Genomic DNA, 18,038 nt, shown 5'->3' on the forward strand with positions numbered 1-18,038 from the left:
AAATGTTTTTAATTGATTTATTTTTTATATAGTTTTAAGGTTGCCATGGGAGAACTATGGACTTTGAAATCAGACTGATCTGGATTTAAATCCTAGTTCTGCTAATTATTATCTGCATGAACTCAAATAAATTAATCTATCCTAAACCCAGTTTTCCCATTTTAAGGAGATGAAATAGGACAAACTTAGACTAATATGTTCTAAATCTGTACTAATGGTAGTTCTTAAATATCTTAATATAAAACCTCTTGTTTGCCTGTGTTTCTATACTATTTTGTTTAAAATTATGTGTTACTTATTTATGACATTCATTGGTGCATCCAACACTAATTGTAATCACTTATCAACTCTTTTAACAGTATTAAAGCAGTAAGATTATTTGGGTAATCTGTACTTTAATATAAGGTTATATTTTGTAGGTTCTAATCCTCATCTGTTTTGGTTTAAGGACTATTCATTTTTACTTTTTTTTTTTTTTGTCTTTTGTCTTTTAGGGCCACACACTCAGCATATGGAGGTTCGCAGGCTAGGGGTCAAATCAGAGCTGCAGCTGCCAACCTACACCACAGCCACAGCAATGCAGGATCCAAGCCACGTCTGTGGCCTACACCACAGCTCATGGTAATGCTGGATCCTTAACCCACTGAGCAAGACCATGGATGCTAGTCAGGTTCATTAACTCTGGGCCACAACGGGAATTCCCATTTTTACTCTTAACGCAGTTTTGTCACATAGCTAACAATTACTGCATTCGTGCTGTGTGCCAGAATCTTCGCATATGTAGGAATTTATTCCCCACTATTTTGCAGACTAATAGTGTCTCCATTTTACAAATAAAAAAACTGACTCAGGTTAGTTTGCCCAAGACCCAACATCTAGTAACATGACAAACTTATTTAACTTAGGTCTATCTAACATAGGCCTATGTTCTTTCTAACACGACACTGCCTCTTAGTTCAGTATTAATTGGAATTGCTTTCAAAGTCAGGTATTTAAAGATTATTTTTAGTAATCCAGTAACTTTAACAGTTTTAAACTGGTCATATCTGTCATTAAGCGGTATAAACAAAGCCACAATACCAGCAATCCATTGAGTTCCTTTTATAATCTGTATAGATTCCCCAAAGTCATATTTATTGTTATTTGAAATAATAGTTCACCATAATCAGTGTACAGTACATGAATCAATTTATCATACCATCAGGATATAGAAAGCTGTCTGAGTACTGTGAGAATGTTAATATGCAAAACATAGCCCACACGTTTTAATCTTTATACTTGAGTATATATTAATAATAGAAATAAATTACCATTCTTCATGACTCAGGTGATATAAATCAATACTTAGGCAGAATAGGATATGAAATGAAGTGCAGGTATCACTTTATTGTTCACATTTAAAATTGAGATCTGTCTACCATAAATTATTCGTAGAGTTAAGTATACTGAGTATATATGACCAATACCATTTGCTGAAACGTGAAAAGGTACTGATAGCTGTCTACCACACACACTAAAAAACCGGCTTTGACTCAGTTGACTGAAAGGGAGTTTCACATTGAAGGAGGTAAGGGAAGCATATAGGAATTACTGTTTCTGAGGGAAATATTCTTTGAATTTGGCATACTCTAAAGCAGTGCTCTCTAATAAAACTTTCTAAGATGATGGAAATGTTCTTTATCTGCACTGTTGAGTATGGTTGCTGAACAATTTAAATGTGGCTAGTACACCAAGGAGCCAAATTTTTTATTTTATTAACTGCAGTGTGGCTGTGGCTATCATGTTGGACAGTAAAGACCTAGAGATTTTATGACCGCGTGGTTAGGATAACATGCCACCAGTACAATGAACATTTTAAAAGGTAGATGTTTATAGAATCTCTCATAGACTTTCTTTTTTCTTTTCTTTTTTCCTATTTGAACTTGTTTTGTTAGTTGGTAAGTATAACATTTGAATTTACAAAGCATTTGTCCATTGTGAAACCTCATCACTCTAACGCATTGCATGCCCAATTGTATTTCATATTAAAACCCGATTACTATCTTCTCTGCTCATCTGTTAACACCTGTAAAATTCTGCACTGTGTCTCTCACATCTGTTATCTATCTTCTCTTTTCTCACTTCTGCTTGCTACTCCATTTCTTCATTCACAACAAAGAAAGAAATGCAGTGATAGTTCTCTTCCTCCCAAAACCTCCACTAGAAAACATGGGCCATTTCAAGGTAAACAGCCATGGGAAGGCTTCTCGTGACTGGCCGGGAATAGTAATGCATTACCCGAAAAGCATGAGCTACTGCTCTTCACTCTCCTTCTGCCACCCATCTGCAGTGCTTCCTCAAAAGGGCCATGGATTCATATTCTCCTCTGGGTTTTCCAGTATAAGTCTCCTATGAACCAGTTCACATCTTCAGGAAGAGTAAAGGTGAACAGAAATATATTTCCTTCTCTTTTTGAAGGCCAAGCTCATTTCAATTAAAAAGGAGAGAATGTTGGAGAAGTTACTTTGAAAAGGAGGGCAGTTTATCTGGATTAGGAGTAGTGATAAAATATTTTTCCTTGACAATGTCTTCGTTCCTGAGTGTAACTAATATTTGGCCTTAAAAACACAGTGAAGTGTTCTACAGAGATACATTCTTGATTTTCTAAGACATCTCAGTAGGATCTATACCCCTTATTAAACAGTTTTATGTTTCCTTATAAATATTCATAATTTCACTCTAGGCACAAATGTTTCATTATGTGGAAGTAATAGTATAAGTATTCCCAAGCCCAAAGTGTCTGTGAGGTCCTACACTGGTTAATATGCCAAAAGTTTCCCTAGTAAGTAAGGAAATATACGAATTTAAGCCCTCAACTTGTGTGATGTGACACGTACAGATACTTTTCATGTACGTAACACCAAGAAAATCTGGATTAAAGTGCCTTAAAATAAACGGAATTTTTAAAAAATTGTTATTCTGTTTGCAGATTATTTTTGTTTTTTGAAGGGTTTTTATTTTTATTTCTTATTCACGAAATATTTGAGAACCTACAATGTGCAAAGTTCTGTAGTATTGCTGTAGAGAATCATAACTCATAGAAATAAAGTACATAGGGGAAGAGCTATGTAAATGACGTGAAGAATTTTCCAATTTGAACTCGTTTTGCTTCTTTAAAATTTTTATATCTACTAAAGTTAAGAAAACGAAAGCATTGCCTATTGCTTCTGAATTGAGACACTTTGAGAGGTCAGTTTGTCTTTTTCGACTGACTTTCGGAAGAGAGTTCTTGTCCTCCTCCCTCCCCCCGGGAATTTATCTTGCTCCTTCTTAAAAGCATAAATTTAAATACTTAGCATGTATAATGGTCTCATACCGTTAAGTTCCTTTTTGAAAATGTTCGATGCTGTTTTATTTTCAAGTTGGAACAATGAAGGCCTTTTTCTTGATGATACCCTAAACCCGAGAGATAGGAATTGGTCCTTTTCACCTGCTTCTTAAGCCCTTCCACGCATGCTGATGGTACTTTGGATCCCTGTCCTTTCTGTCCCAAAGATTTTGCTTCCCGTTGCTTTTTCCAAGGAGCTGGCTCTGGAAATAATGTTTGGTGGTTTCTTGCTAATCTGATGACATGAGCCACCAGAGCACTGGGTTTTAAATAAAATATTAGTAGACTGTTTTAACAAGCAAGTTTGGGGATTGCTCTTTCCTCTCAAAAGACCTCGTTAAGGGTTGGACCCTTGCTGCATCTGTGTAGCACAAAGGTTGTTTCTTATGGGAGGAGAGACTGGATGACTTGTATTGATGCTCTTGCTATTTCCCACAGGCTCCTACCCAGAGATTCTACCCAGTGAAACTCCCACAGCAACGCAGGTAGATGGGGCTGACCTGGCCTCTCCAATGTCTCCTCGAACTAGCAAAAGCCGCATGTCCATGAAGCTGCGTCGTTCCTCTGGTTCAGCCAATAAATCCTAAGGAGACAGCAGCCCAGCAGTGGCCAGCAGTAGCCACCTTAGCATGCACACAGCATTAACCCTTTCCAGCTTCGTGTTTGCCATAACATGCATGTTCCTTCCTGAACATTTATTTTAGAAAACACTGGATTTAAATAATTTGTAACTTAATATTTTAGATTTGGATTGTTTATTCAGTTGTTTTTCCCACACACACACTCCAAGCTGCCATAAGGGGGAGAGGGGTGGAATTTTATTCTGCACCCTTTTCCTTCCCTAGATAATTATGTCTAAGTAGTTTTAATTTTATAATTAACTTTGAGCCAAAATATAACTGGCCAGATAGTCTCATTATTTTATTTATCTTGCCCCATTGCAACTTTATGGCTCAGTAAATATATAATTTTTTATAAATGTGCATCTTTAAATTTAAACATTTGTAAAGTTATAGCAAAGGTTACAGATCTGTTAATACACAGGATGTGTATGGATTATTTATGTTACGAAAATAAAACACTTAAATGGTTTTTTGAAGCATCTCGAATTCCAGCTGAAATAATTTTAGCATTAACTTTTTCTTCCCGAACCAATATCTCATTTCTTGGCTGTGCAGGCAATGCCATGACACATCTAATAATCAGAAAAATCACTGTGCTGAACTTTGATTCATGTTTAGCTTCCAAATATTTTTCTAATGTTCTGCTTTTTAAATGGTATCACTGTTAAATGCCATTTCTGTTTTGAGATTGTGGCCCCTTATTATTGGCTGCTGGATCCTGGTGTATCTGTGTTCTTCCTTAAGTATCAAAAAGGGAGGAATTGGGGGTGGGGCAAAAGAAGACTTTCTGATATAAAGTCTGTGGCTTAAATTATGTGTAGTACTTTAAAAAAAAAAAAAAAGAACATAACCCAGGAGTCTAAATTAATCTGATGTTGTTAATACTGAATTTGCAGTCACAGGTTGGTATACATTCCACCCACCAGAAGTATTTTCCTACAGTAGATAAGCTGCTCACATTTTGTTTTGAACAGGCATCTCCTAAGGAAATGTAGCATGACATTGATACTAACTGCATGTGTAAATACATCATACTGCAAACTATAAAATATAAATTATGTATCATCATTCATGTAGTATCTACAAATTTGTAACAGTGGAAAAAAAGATGGTATTTAATAATACAATAAAAATATTCTTCTCATTTCCTGTCCATGAGTATTGATTTGTCCTTGTATTTCTTTTGTCTTTTATATATTTTCAGACTTAATAAACAAGGCTTCGTGATTGATGGAGAGATATAAAACATAAACCTAGCTAATCGTGAAAAGTGAATTTTAATTACCTTCTTAAGCTACACCCCAATTTATTTCTCAGAGGTCTTCCACAGTCATTAAAAACACATTTTACACGTTCATACGAGCTAGCCAGAAACTACCCCCCACCCAGTGCACTTGGTTAAAAACATCAATTTATCTCACCCTCATGCTTCTTTGATTTCTTAAATTTTACTTTTTTTTTGTAATAGACACTAAAGAGCAAAACTTTTTACAGACAGTTTCTAAAACAAGCTTTCAGAGTTCCTGTGCTCTTTAAATTTGGGGTTTTCTTATAAATAAAAAATGCATATGAAACTAAAGAAAATAAACTAGAATTTCCCATAAAAGCTTATATAGAGGATAAACATGTATAGAGTCCCCAGGAACAAGAGTAAACAATATGGACAGTTTCCCACAACCAAGGTGAAGAATTACAAAAAGAAGGTAATTTTTAAAAAAGATAAAGTAACTACTTACACATTTTCAATAGTGCCTTCATTTTTAAAAAATGAACAGCTATTGGATTGATAATGTGTAACAAAATGGAGTGAAAGTACCAGCTTAAAATAATGAAGTTAGCATAGTTAACATTTTGTTCATCTTCAGATAACACTTCATAAAAGAAGAAAATATTTAAAATTATTTTCTGTTGGTATTTTTGGATAGTAAACCATCTTTAATATTTAAAGAATAGTACATATTCTTTGCCTTTCAGAGCTTAGACTGTGCAGCCATACTCCAAAGGAAATTTTCCCATTTTATTTCTGTACCATTACACTCACAAAATATAATTTCTCCTATCTATATTCTTTCTAAATGGGTCACTAAGATAAAGTAGGATACTGGCTATAGGGAGATAAGAAATGTAGCTTTTAGAAATACTCTGTGTTCAATGAGATTTTTAAGACAAACACAGAACACAACAAAGCACCAGCTATGTACATTTATTTGGTGGTAAGCATCATACAAATACGGGCTATCTGTCAAGCAATACTCAGTCAGTCAGTGCCCAGACTCTGGCTACTGGGGCACAGGTACGGAATGTACACTGAATATGGTTTACAGAAAGAAACTCAAAACTAAGTTGCTGCCAAAAAGAAAATTCTGACTATTGAATGAATTATCATTCATTTCCATAGTGGATTAAAGTATTAACATCTTCCTTGAGGTGAACATAGTGTCATATATAATACACATTATGAGATACACAATTTGGATGAAACCCTACTAAAACAGGCAAACTTCAGGAAATGAGTGCTATATTTCCAGAAAAGTTATTAAAGGTTTAAAGTATCTCTTCCTGAATACTGCACACAAAGTAGCTAAAGGTGAGAATTTGGAAGGTGTCTCAGCTCTTTTCCAGTAAAGAGGTACTATTTCCCACTTTCAAATACTAAGAGTGGACTAATAATTGGGAAAAGGAGAGTTTACAGGGAGATCCCCACTTCACCCCAAAGCGCAAACATCTTACATTTCCTGCCCACACACAGGTCTTGCATTTCCCACCCTCCTGATGTAAGTTTGGCACCAACCACATAACTTTTAATTCACAGAATATACAGTGCAAGATATCTGACCCTACTGAGACAGAAGCTACATAGGCGCCTGCGATGGCAAAGGAGGGGGAAGAAAAGGGGACTACTACCACTTTTGGTAGCTAGAATCCTTTGTAGACACCGAGACATGCACGCATTCTGCGACTTTCCATAGGAATTACAAGGCATATAGGATTTGTTAAGGTCTCCAGAGTTTGGTGGGGGTGGGGGTGAATCCTATTCTCTTGGGGAAAGTGAGAAGGATTTAAAAGTTCTTGACGGAGAACATTTGTACCATATACATACCTGCTCTAGAGAGGGATTTTGTTTCGCTGTCCGCTCCTCTGGCGGAACACTGACTACTGGGAGTTTTAGGAGAGAAAATAAAGGAAAGAGTAAACTTGCAAGTTGAAGAAAGCCCCACAGAATTTCCCTTGATCTGTTTCCTCAAAGGCCAGCCTCACAATCTTCCTCGTCTCTCGGCCCTTAACAGCCCGAACGCAGTGGCATCTGCAGCAGCAGTACCTGCCGACTTTCTGAGGGATGGCACTTATTGATATGCCGGGTCAGCCCCGGGGAGCTAAAAAAAGTGGACGGGCAGTGCTTGCACGAGAAAATTTGCTGAGCACTCCCGTCGGGTGCCCCGTCTGGGCTAGGTGCTTCAGGGGGCACCCCGGCCAAGGCGGGCAGAAGCAGTTCCTCCCGGACCGCATGCCACAGCCGGTGCTTGTCCCTGATGTCTGCCGATGGGAAGTGTGCTCCGCACAGCGGACAGGCAAAGGCGAGTGGGGCGCCACGTTCAGAGCCAAAGCCAGGGGCGAGCGCGCGGGCTGAGCTCGCCTCGTGAGTGCCCAGGTGCTTGCGCAGATAGGCTTGGCGACGGAACTTTTTGTGGCAATATGGGCACACGAAGATCTCGGGTCCCCCAATACCACTGACACCACTGGAACTGCCCGACCCAGGCACCCGGCGCCCGAGCACCCCTTCCGTATAAGGGACCTGAGGCAGAGGAGGTTCGGGGTGGGACAACACCTGGAGGCCTTGATGTGGGGCGCTGTCCTGGTGCTTCTCAGCCCCGGAGCTGTCCCCGGCCTGCAGGTGCTGATCCGCAGTTCGCTCTGCCCGACTGCTCTCTTTCCCCTCCGTCAAGAAAGATGCAATCGCCCCGGAATCTGAGGAGGAAGAGGACGACGAAGGAGGCAGCCTCCCGTCGGCTGAGGAGACTGCGGCAGCATTTGCCGCTACAGGACGTGGCTTGTGCCAGCGGCGATGAGAGGCGAGGTTCGCAGGGCAGCTGAAGACCTTGTCGCACTCGGGGCAGCGGTACTCGACGCGCACAATGCGGGAGCAGCGATGCTGAGCCAGTGCGAAGGGGTCTGCGTACTGCTCCTTGCACAGCTGGCAGATGAACTCCCCCAGCGGCGTGCGGCTGCCCCCCAGGCCCCGGGACGGTGCTCCCGGCTCCTCCTCCTTGATCTTCAGGCCCAGGACCGGGGATGTGGTGACTTCATCGGCGAAGCTCAACTTCCTCATGGCCTTTGGCTTCTTGACTCCAGCTGCCGCGGGCCCAGATGCGCAGCCCGGAGGTGCCTTAGCACGGCGCTCACCGCCGGCAGTCCGCTTCAGGCTGTGCAGCGTGGCGGAGAGGGGCGCGGGGTCTGGATGGAGCGCGGGCTCTGGGAACGGTGCCCGGTGCGGCAGCATGAACTGTTCCCCCGAGGTCGGTGCAGCTGCTGGCGCCACCGAGCAAAAGGTGGCCACGGCGGCGGCGCCCCCGGGAAAGGACTCAGCGGAAACTGGAGAGCTGAGGCAGCGCTCCAGGAACGCCCGGCGCAGTTCCGCACCCGCCGGCTTCGTGGGGCTGGGGCTGGGCCCGAGACCGTCCCTGCCATCGGCCCTCCACTCCGCGCCTTCCCGCCCGCCTACCCCTGGGCTCACCCGGGCCGCCGGACAGGATGACCCCAACAGTTCGCCGGCCGCCTCCTCATCTGGGGTCAGGGGTGCCGCCCGCTCTACATTGGGCTGGGGAGCACTGGAAGCCTCCTCGGGAAAGGGCTGCACCCCCTGAGGCCCCAGCAGGGGAAGACCCTCTCGGCTAGGCGTACTCGGTACGAGCAGCCTGTCCGTTTAGTTCGTTTTACCAGGAAGCCCCTAGGCATGGTGGAGTCGGAGCGCTTGGGGGCAGGAGAAACCCGGGTGCCACAGGGGCTGAGAGCCAGCGACACCACAGCTACCTGAGCTTCGCTGCGAGCGTCATGCGTCCGCCACCTTTATAGCTGAGACACCGGCCCAGGGACCGCGGGTCGCCTTTGGGTGGACCAGCCAATCAGGAGTGGGAGCGGGTGCAGGGGCGGGGCTTTCACGGGGCTGGGTTCAAGGAGGTCCACCAGGCGGGCGGCTGCACTGGCTGCTACCCGGCCTGGTCCCAGCCGCTAAGGCCGCCTCCCACAGCCACCCACTATGCGAAGACGCGAGAAGGTGAGGTCCGGAGTGTAAGGAAGCTCAGCACTCCCCGCGTCAGTGGCCTCCAGGGGCCGTCTGGGGGCTCTGGAGGAAAGGCCACCTCACCGTGCCCTCCTTGTGGACTGGACCCTGCTGCCCCCATGCTTGAGAGTCTGATGGAAAAGCCCCCTCCCTGCAGGAGCAAAGCTGTAAGGAAGGGGCCATGGGCTACGGTCACCGGTTGAGTGTCAGCCAGGGAACGGGTTAACATCCTCTTCTCCTATCGAACTGATGATGAGAAGCTGCGACTGAGCTGCAGGGCTGCTAAATCCACCGCCCTGTGCCTACACTTGACGGCGGGAGCACGTCTGCCATCCAGTATCGATCGACACTGCGCGCGTCTGTGATACTATGAGAATTCATCTGGGAAGAAGGGCTCTCAGTGCGGGAGATCGTGCGTGCTGGCAAGCCTCTGGAGCTCAGGACGCCACCAGGTTTCTAGGCCCTGGTCCTCGGGGCTTATAAATGCCTCCTCCCCGATGGGAATAGGAGTGGGGAGGGGAAAATAGGATCTAATTTTCGACTGTCCTCAGATAAAGTGCTTTCTCTGTTCACACCTTCCACTTGTACTACCCAGAGACATGACAGTGCCTAACTGACCTGTTTAGCATGGAGTAGATTGAGTGAGAAATACTGGTGGAATCAGGATCACATCTGCTTCCCCTTGTATAAGAGATACTTTGCAAAAGGTGTGTTATGGGTGTTTAAAAACAATAAATTTTCATCCAGCACTCTTTTAAGCACCAGAAGAGATTTAAAAGTTTGTAAAACTAGCTGAACTATGAAATAATTAGAAGGTATGTGACAGACATATAATAAAATGCCGAAAATCCATAGTGTAGAAAAGTATAGTCTGAGAATAAGGAAGGAAAAAGAACTGTTTTCAAGATTCCTACCTAAGCCAAATTGGAGAAACAGACTGAGAAATGTGTTTTTGAAACAGACTGTGGCATAACAGAGCTAGTCATCAATAACACATCCTGTCTTCCTTCTAGTGAGTGAAGCATTTGTACACAGAGAGCATTACTTGGGAGAAGATTTGGAAGTGATTATGTATTTGTTAATCATTGGCTGTATTTGATGCATTTTACTTAAGTAATTACTAATCTTTTCACAACACAAAACAGAAGTAGATATCATTATTATCCTTTTTTGATGAGGGGATTGAGCCATAAGAGAAGTTACATAACTGGCAGAAGTCACCCAGAGCCCAGATTCAAACCAAGTTCTGGCTAATTCCAAAACTCAGACTTTCCACTATAAATTTTTTTTTTCTGATCACATCCCACAATAAGAAATATATTTTATAGTACATACTCATAACTGAAACAAAAGTTTCACAAAATAATACCTGCCCTTAACTAGGTACAATGCATTTTTGTATTTTCTATTCTTTTTCATTTTAAACTATGCTGATCACAGCAAACACTAATGGGTTAACTCAGTTTAAAAAACATCATTAAGATGTTTCCCATTAAATAACATGAAATCAGGGAGTTCCCTTTGTGGCTCAGCAGTTAACAAACCCAACTATGACCCATGAGGATGTAGGTTCGATCCCTGGCCTTACTCATTGGGTTGGGGACCCGGCATTGCCATGAACTCATTGTCATGTAGGTCGCAGACATGGCTCAGATCTGGCATTGCTGTGGCTGTGGTGTAGGCTGGCAGCTGTAGCTCTGATTAAACCCCTAGCCTGGGAACTTTCATATGCCGTGGGCACAGCCCTAAAAAGCAAAAAACAAAACAAAAACATAAAATCATACAAAATTAAATAAAGTAAATAAACCTGACACTTTCTCATCAAAATTAATATTCTGAATCACTCCTTAAAATAATTGTGTTCTGGAGTTCCCGTCGTGGCGCAGTGGTTAACGAATCCGACTAGGAACCATGAGGTTGCGGGTTCGGTCCCTGCCCTTGCTCAGTGGGTTAACGATCCGGCGTTGCCGTGAGCTGTGGTGTAGGTTGCAGACGCGGCTCGGATCCCGCGTTGCTGTGGCTCTGGCGTAGGCCGGTGGCTACAGCTCCGATTTGACCCCTAGCCTGGGAACCTCCATATGCCGCGAGAGCGGCCCAAGAAATAGCAAAAAGACAAAAAAAAAAAAAAAAAAAAAATAATTGTGTTCTTTAATAGTATAGGTAAACTTAGATTTCCGAATTGATCATGACCAACCTGTCAGTTTATGTGAGTTTGTTTTTTTGGTCTTTCTTTCTTTCTTTCTTTCTTCCTTCCTTTCTTTCTTTTTCTTTCTTTCTTTTTTTGGTTACACCCATAGCATGTGGAAATTCCTGGGCCAGGGATGGAACCCACGCCACAGCAGGGAACCAAGCCACTACAGAGACAACACTAGACCCTTAACCCACTGTGCCACAAGAGAACTCCCTATGTATGATTTCTAATTCAACTTCTTCTCCTCTCCTCTTTCTCCTAATGACCGAGATGTATTGTCGTATATATATATTGTAGGGTATGGAAAATCTGACATAAGAATTTTAATACTTTAAGAGGTCCCCTTTTTAAGAGGGGCTTTTCCTTCAGTGTCTACGACTCTGTAAGAGTTGCTCTGTAAGAGTTGACCTAGCATTTGTGCTTCCAGGTATAATTCAAAAGAATTGTAAACAGGGACTGAATCACATACTGGCACACCAGTGTTCACTGTAGTGTAATCCATAATAGCCCAAAGATGGAAACAACCCAGCGTCCACCAACAGATAAATGTGTGAACAAAATGTGGTATATACAAATGACAGAGTAGTATTCAGCCATAAAAAGAAATGAAGTACATGGAAACAGTATATTAAGCGAAATGAACCAGACATAAAAAGAAAAACATTGTAAGATTTCACTCATATGAAATATCTAGAATAGACAAATTCATAGAAATAAAAAGTAGATTATTACTGGTGGGTCAGGGCCTGGGGGATAGGAACTTATAGTATAATGGTTATAGAATTTCTTTCTGGAGTGATGGAAAAAGTTTGTTAATAGCAGTGATAGATGGCCAACACTGTGAATGCACTTAATGCTGTTGAATTGCACACTTAAAATTGTTTAAATGGATATTTTTGTTATATATATTTTACCACAATAAAAATGTTCACAGGCACATCAAAAACGAGTGGAAGGCAACTCCCCAGGGCAAGGGCCACCTCCTTCCCACTCCATCCCTCTCCCTAACTGCCTTCTGTGATCTTTCCTTTCCTCATCACCTGACTCCCTCAATATCCAATGAACATCTGACCTCCATTAAAGGAGAATTTCCTGGGTTTCACTGCACAAGTGCATCTGCTATTCTCCATACTTTGTAACACTTGTATTAGCTACCACATAGGCTAATACTAATCTACTATTGAGTTAGTACCATGTTACCACCATGAAGCAGAGCAAATAATAATTAGTATATAGCAACACACAGCCATTTCCCCTCTGTGTGTGTGTGTTCAAACTAAAAAGAATTATTATTTTAAAAAGAAAAAATGCTATCAAATATTTTCTACAACTCCATTAGTTCTAAGAGGCCTCCCCCACGTCCCCCCCAAGTGTAACTTGATACCAACCTTTCTGGAAATCAGTGTAGCAGTGACTATCAGACGCTTTAAAAAATATGTATACCCTTTAATTCACCAATCCCTCATCCAAAAGAAGGACAAAGATTTATGCACAAAGCCACTGGGAACTATGTCTGGTCACTTATGATGGAGCATGATAATGGGAGAAAAAACAATGTATACATGTATGTGTAACTGGGTCACCTTGCTGTATAGTAGAAAATTGACAGAGCACTGTAAATCAGCTACAATGGAAAAAAACAAAAATCATTATATATATAAAAAAGATTTATGCACAAAGCTGTTTATCAGTGTTATCTGTAATTGTATATAATCAGAAACTACCTTGACTAAACCGTGGTGCAGCTATACTATCGATGATTATGTAAGCCATAAAAAATGCAATGACACAGAGTTCCCTTTGTGGCTCAGCTGTAATGAACCCGACTAGTATCCATGAGTTTGTGGGTTTGATCCCTGGCCTCGTTCAAAGGCTTAAGGATCCGGTGTTGCCGTGAACTGAGGTGTAGGTCACGGATGCAGCTCAGATCCCGAGTTACCCATGGCTATGGTGTAGGCCAGCAGCTGCAGCGCCAATTTGACCCACTATCCTGGGAAATTCTATATGCCATGGTGCAGCCCTTAAAAGACAAAAAAGAAAAAAAATGCAATGACACTGACAAATATGTATGTCTTAATGTGAGCATAAACAGCAGGATGCAAATTTGCATGTACATTAATGATCTCGATTATGAAAGAATAAAATGAATAAAACACTGGAAAGAAATATATTACAATGGTGTTGGAGTTGCTTCTAGTTAGGAAGAGTTTTCGTTTTTTGTTATTTTTTAAAATTTTTGTTTAATTTCTTTTTGCAATAAGCATCTATCACTGATAATCAGAGAAAAAAAATAATGGAAAAGCTGCCTTAAATCCTTTCTGGTGTTAGATGTGGTACCCCTCCCCCAGGACGCTGTTGGAAAATGACAGTGGGACATGAAATGGAAATTGCACAGTTAGTAGAATTCTCCAGAATGGTAGCCCTAGAAAAGAGGCAACAAGTCCCTATCATGCCACTGACCTTCCAGTTGAAGAACACTTTGGGGGAGAGATTAAGGGTTAAGTAAAAAGTTAAAAAAAAATGCTAAAAGGGGAAAGAAAACATTTAGGTGGATACTCTCCATTTAGGTATAAACCTAGATAATCCTTCAAGATATTCACACTTCTGGAGTTCCTGTCAAGGCACAGCAGAAGCAAATCCAGCTAGAAACCATGAGGTTGTGGGTTCGATCCCTGGCCTCACTCAGTGGGTTAAGGATCCAGCATTGCCATGAGCTGTGGTGTATGTCACAGAGGTGGTTTGGATCCTGAGTTGCTGTGGCTGTGGTTTAGGTCGGCGGCAACAGCTCCGATTAGACCCCTAGCCTGGGAACATCCATATGCCGCAGGTGCAGCCCTAAAAAGACAAAAAAAAAGATATACACACTTCTTTATCCCACTTAGGGAAATTTTCCCACTTAGAATTTATGATAAATAGGGCATTCCGGGAGTTCCTGTTGTGGCTCAGTGGTTAACGAATCTGACTAGGTACCATGAGGTTGCGGGTTCAATCCCTGGTCTTGCTCATCGGGTTAAGGATCTGGCATTGCTGTGAGCTGTGGTGTAGGTTGCAGATGCAGCTCAGATCCCACGTTGCTGTGGCTCTGGGGTAGGCTGGCAGCTACAGCTTGATTTAGACCCCTAGCTTGGGAACCTCCATATGCTGCAGGAGTGGCCCTAGAAAAGGCAAAAAGACAAAAAAAAAAAAAAAAAAAAAAAAGATGAAAAAAATAGGGTATTCCTTGGCAAGACTGTGAAATCTTTGCTTTCTTTATATATATCCTTTCTCTTGACAATGACTTTTTTTTTTTTTCCCACTGTACAGCAAGGGGGTCAGGTTATCCTTACATGTATACATTACAATTACAGTTTTTCCCCCACCCTTTCTTCTGTTGCAACAATGACTTTTTAAAAATACTCAGGACCTTTTAAAGACACAATCAGGACCATCGTATGCTCTGTTATACTTTGATAAGAACTCATAAATACTCAATTCTCTCTCAAGATATTTGCATTTTAAGCTTCCTATCCCTAATTATGGAATAAATTACTTTTGTTTAAATTCTGAAATTTTGAGATAATAGCAATCAGGAATTTTTTTGTACAGAGAGATATCTTGCCCTGAGGTCATAGTGTATATGAGACAAACCCAGATGACTGACCTACTTTTTAGTCACTTGAATATCAGGATTACTCAGAAGGAACTTTATTTCTTCTATTTCCCTGACAGGTCCCTGTGCAAGGGTTAAGACTTGTGATCTCTACTAGGGGCCTCTTCTCACCCAAGAACTTGGAAGTCAAATGATTTCTCACACATCTAAAACAAAGCTCTTGATTTCCTCTGCTAAATCTAATCCTCATCTTGGTACCTGGCAGCTCCATTCAATTAGCTGCCTAGACCCAATCCTAAAAACTTTGGCTCATGCCAAACACCCCATGTTCAACCCATCAGCAAGGGTTGTCAGCTCTACCTTCAAGCAGTTCCTGAATCTGAAGACTTCTCTGATTCTCTACCACTGTATCTATTTGGTCTCTCTCCTTCCACCTTTGCCCCTCTATAATGTATTCTTCATTCAGCAGCAAGATGGATCCTGTTAGAATATAAATCTGATTATTTCACCCTTTTGCTCAAAATCTTCAAATGACCTTTCTACCATATTTGGAATAGAATCTCAAGCTCTGACCGGTCCCCGCTCTTCTTAAACCACATATCCCACCATTCTCTTCCTCATCCATCAGGATCCATAAACATTGGTCTCCTTATCTTCCTCAAACAATTCCACCTCAGGGCCATTCACTCTGCCAGAATGTTCTTTCTTTTCCTTTTTTTTAAGGGCCACACCAGCAGCATACAGAACTTCCCAGGATAGGGGCTGAATTGGAGCTGCCTCTGCCAGCCTGTACCACAGCCACAGCAACGCCAGATCTGAGCCACATCTGTGACCTACACCACAGCTCACAGCAACACCGGATCCTTAACCCACTGAACAAGGCCAGGGATCAAACCCACATCCTCATGGATACTAGTCAGGTTCATTACTGCTGAGCCACAGCGGGAACTCCTGAGTGTTCTTTCCTCAGCTATGCTCGTGACTTGTCCCTTCACTCCATTCAGGTCTTTACTCAGTGAATCCCTCTTCAGCAAGATCTTCCCTGACCACCAGAACTAAAATGACAACCCCACACCCACCAGTACTCTTCATCATTTTCTACCCCTCTCCCCACCTTGATTTCTCTTGATAGAAATTACCACTCTCTTGCCACTTCATTACACATACATTTGTTTGTTGTTAATTGTCTGTTGTCCCTTAGCAAGCTTTAAGGTCGATGAGGATAATCGATTCTTTGTTTTGTTCACAGCTGTATATCCAGTACCTAGAACAATGCCTGGCATATCCATAAATGAATTGATGACCAAAACAGTGAGCCACTGGATTAAAGAAAGCATCTCTGTTTTTTGTGGTTGTTTTAGTTTTTTGCTGCAACCTACCCTAGAGCCCACTCAGAACACAGAGGAGGTAAGACAGTCATAGAGCTCCCGAGGCTAGATATTTGGGAAACTGGGTACATTAAAGGGGGGGGGGCAGATAGAAAGATGTTCCTTGAATTGTTACACCCTTGGAAGATCTTTTCTCCCCACCTGGGCCACTTGACCCATGGCTTAGGTCACTCTCATTCCCTTCCTCTGAAGCCATTCTCTACAGGGAAAGTAAACCACACCTCATACCAGAGCTTCTACTATCTGAAGTTGTTTTGTACCCAAGAAACTAGGAGAATTGGGAGTAAAAAGAAACTTGTCAGCCACTTAGATGGAAAGATAAGACTTGCAAGATAAGACTAGTTGTGCAGAAAACAAGGAATTCAAGCATTGGGCATGGAGTGTGGTACCCAGAGTATTGAGCAGTTTAATCTGGAGCTTTAAGGGGAGATGGCAGAGCATAGTCATGGAGGACACAGGCTAAAAGGAAGATGGTCTTGAGTTCGGTTCCAGCTTCACTACTAGCTGTTTAATCTCAAGAACCTTACTTAGCCTTTTGCAGCCTCAGTATTCTTATCACAAAATAAAAATAGTAATCATTATTTCAAAGAATGCATTGATCATTAAATGTTTTATGTATTTTAAAGGCATAGCTCAGTGTATGGCACATGGTGAGCCCTAAATGAATGGAAGGTGTTATTATCATTGTTTCAGTGTCTAAGATGAAGGAAAACTATTGACCCTAATGGCAACTATAAATTCTACAGAAATAACAGGATAATTTATGTGACTGGTTGATATTTGATACTCAGTTATGACACAAGACAGCATTAGTTATGCATAGAATTTAGTATGTTCAAAATTAATTTTGTTTCATTGAAACAAGATTCATAAACCATAAACAAGACAGAACACAGTGTCTTTGGACAGGTTCTTTAACTTCTCTGGCTCTAGTGTGTTGTCACATGCGCACAACAGCACAGTATTCTCCAAAACTGGGCTATCACTTTGATGTCCCTTGTTGTAAAGGCTATGGCTGCAAAGTAGAGATGCTGAAGCTGGAAAGATGAATTGGGGCCAGATTGCAAAAAGAATTATGTATCACTCTAAATTGAGAGTGGGTGTTATTCAAAGAAAGCCTCTGATTTTTTTTCTAAAGCAACAAAGTGATATGATCAAATCTTTGTTTTGGAAGGATAACTCTGTGTTGTAAGCCTTTGGGGTTGCAGTGAAGATGCAAAGAAGATTAACAGAGTGGAACGAGACTTGAGGTAGGGAGTTCAGCCAAGAGAATATTAGAGTAGTTGATGTTCAAAAAGAAACATGCACCCCAATATTCATTGCAGCACTGTTCATGATAGCTAAGACATGGAAGCAATCCCCATGCCCACTGACAGACGAATGGACAAAGAAGATGTGGTATATATACAATGGAATATTACTCAGTCATAAAAAAGAATGAAATAATGCCATTTTTAGCAACATAGTTGGATCTAGAGATTACCATATTAAGTGAAGTAAGTCAGAAAGAGAAAAATATCCTATGATATCACTCATAAATGGAGTATTTTTTAAATAATACAAATGAACTTACATACAAAATAGAAATAGACCCACAGACAT

At 41.7% G+C, this 18,038-nt stretch overlaps 2 protein-coding genes across 17 annotated transcripts in view; one reads left to right on the plus strand and one right to left on the minus strand.

The window, feature by feature from the left end:
- RALGAPA1 (Ral GTPase activating protein catalytic alpha subunit 1) overlaps positions 1-5,131 on the plus strand; it is a 231,707-nt gene extending 226,576 nt beyond the window's left edge. For 5 of the 16 annotated variants that reach the window (XM_021099155.1, XM_021099158.1, XM_021099159.1 and 2 more), the window contains 2 exons: positions 1,935-1,937; positions 3,806-4,869. Coding sequence is in view for 8 of the 16 variants with exons in the window: in XM_021099159.1 (XP_020954818.1) it covers positions 1,935-1,937; positions 3,806-3,954 (152 nt within the window). In the remaining 8 variants the exon portion in view is untranslated. Of the gene's footprint in view, positions 1-1,934 lie in introns of all 16 variants that reach the window. The other 11 variants (XM_021099150.1, XM_021099157.1, XM_021099164.1 and 8 more) reach the window with 7 other exon arrangements.
- Positions 4,809-10,814, minus strand: INSM2 (INSM transcriptional repressor 2). Its single transcript, XM_013989043.2, is given in 2 exon segments — positions 4,809-8,862; positions 8,865-10,814. Coding segments are annotated over 2 exon segments (1,671 nt in total). The 5' UTR covers positions 8,944-10,814; the 3' UTR covers positions 4,809-7,270.

This window comes from Sus scrofa, chromosome 7 (assembly GCF_000003025.6).
Source record: "Sus scrofa isolate TJ Tabasco breed Duroc chromosome 7, Sscrofa11.1, whole genome shotgun sequence".
NCBI lineage: Eukaryota > Metazoa > Chordata > Mammalia > Artiodactyla > Suidae > Sus > Sus scrofa.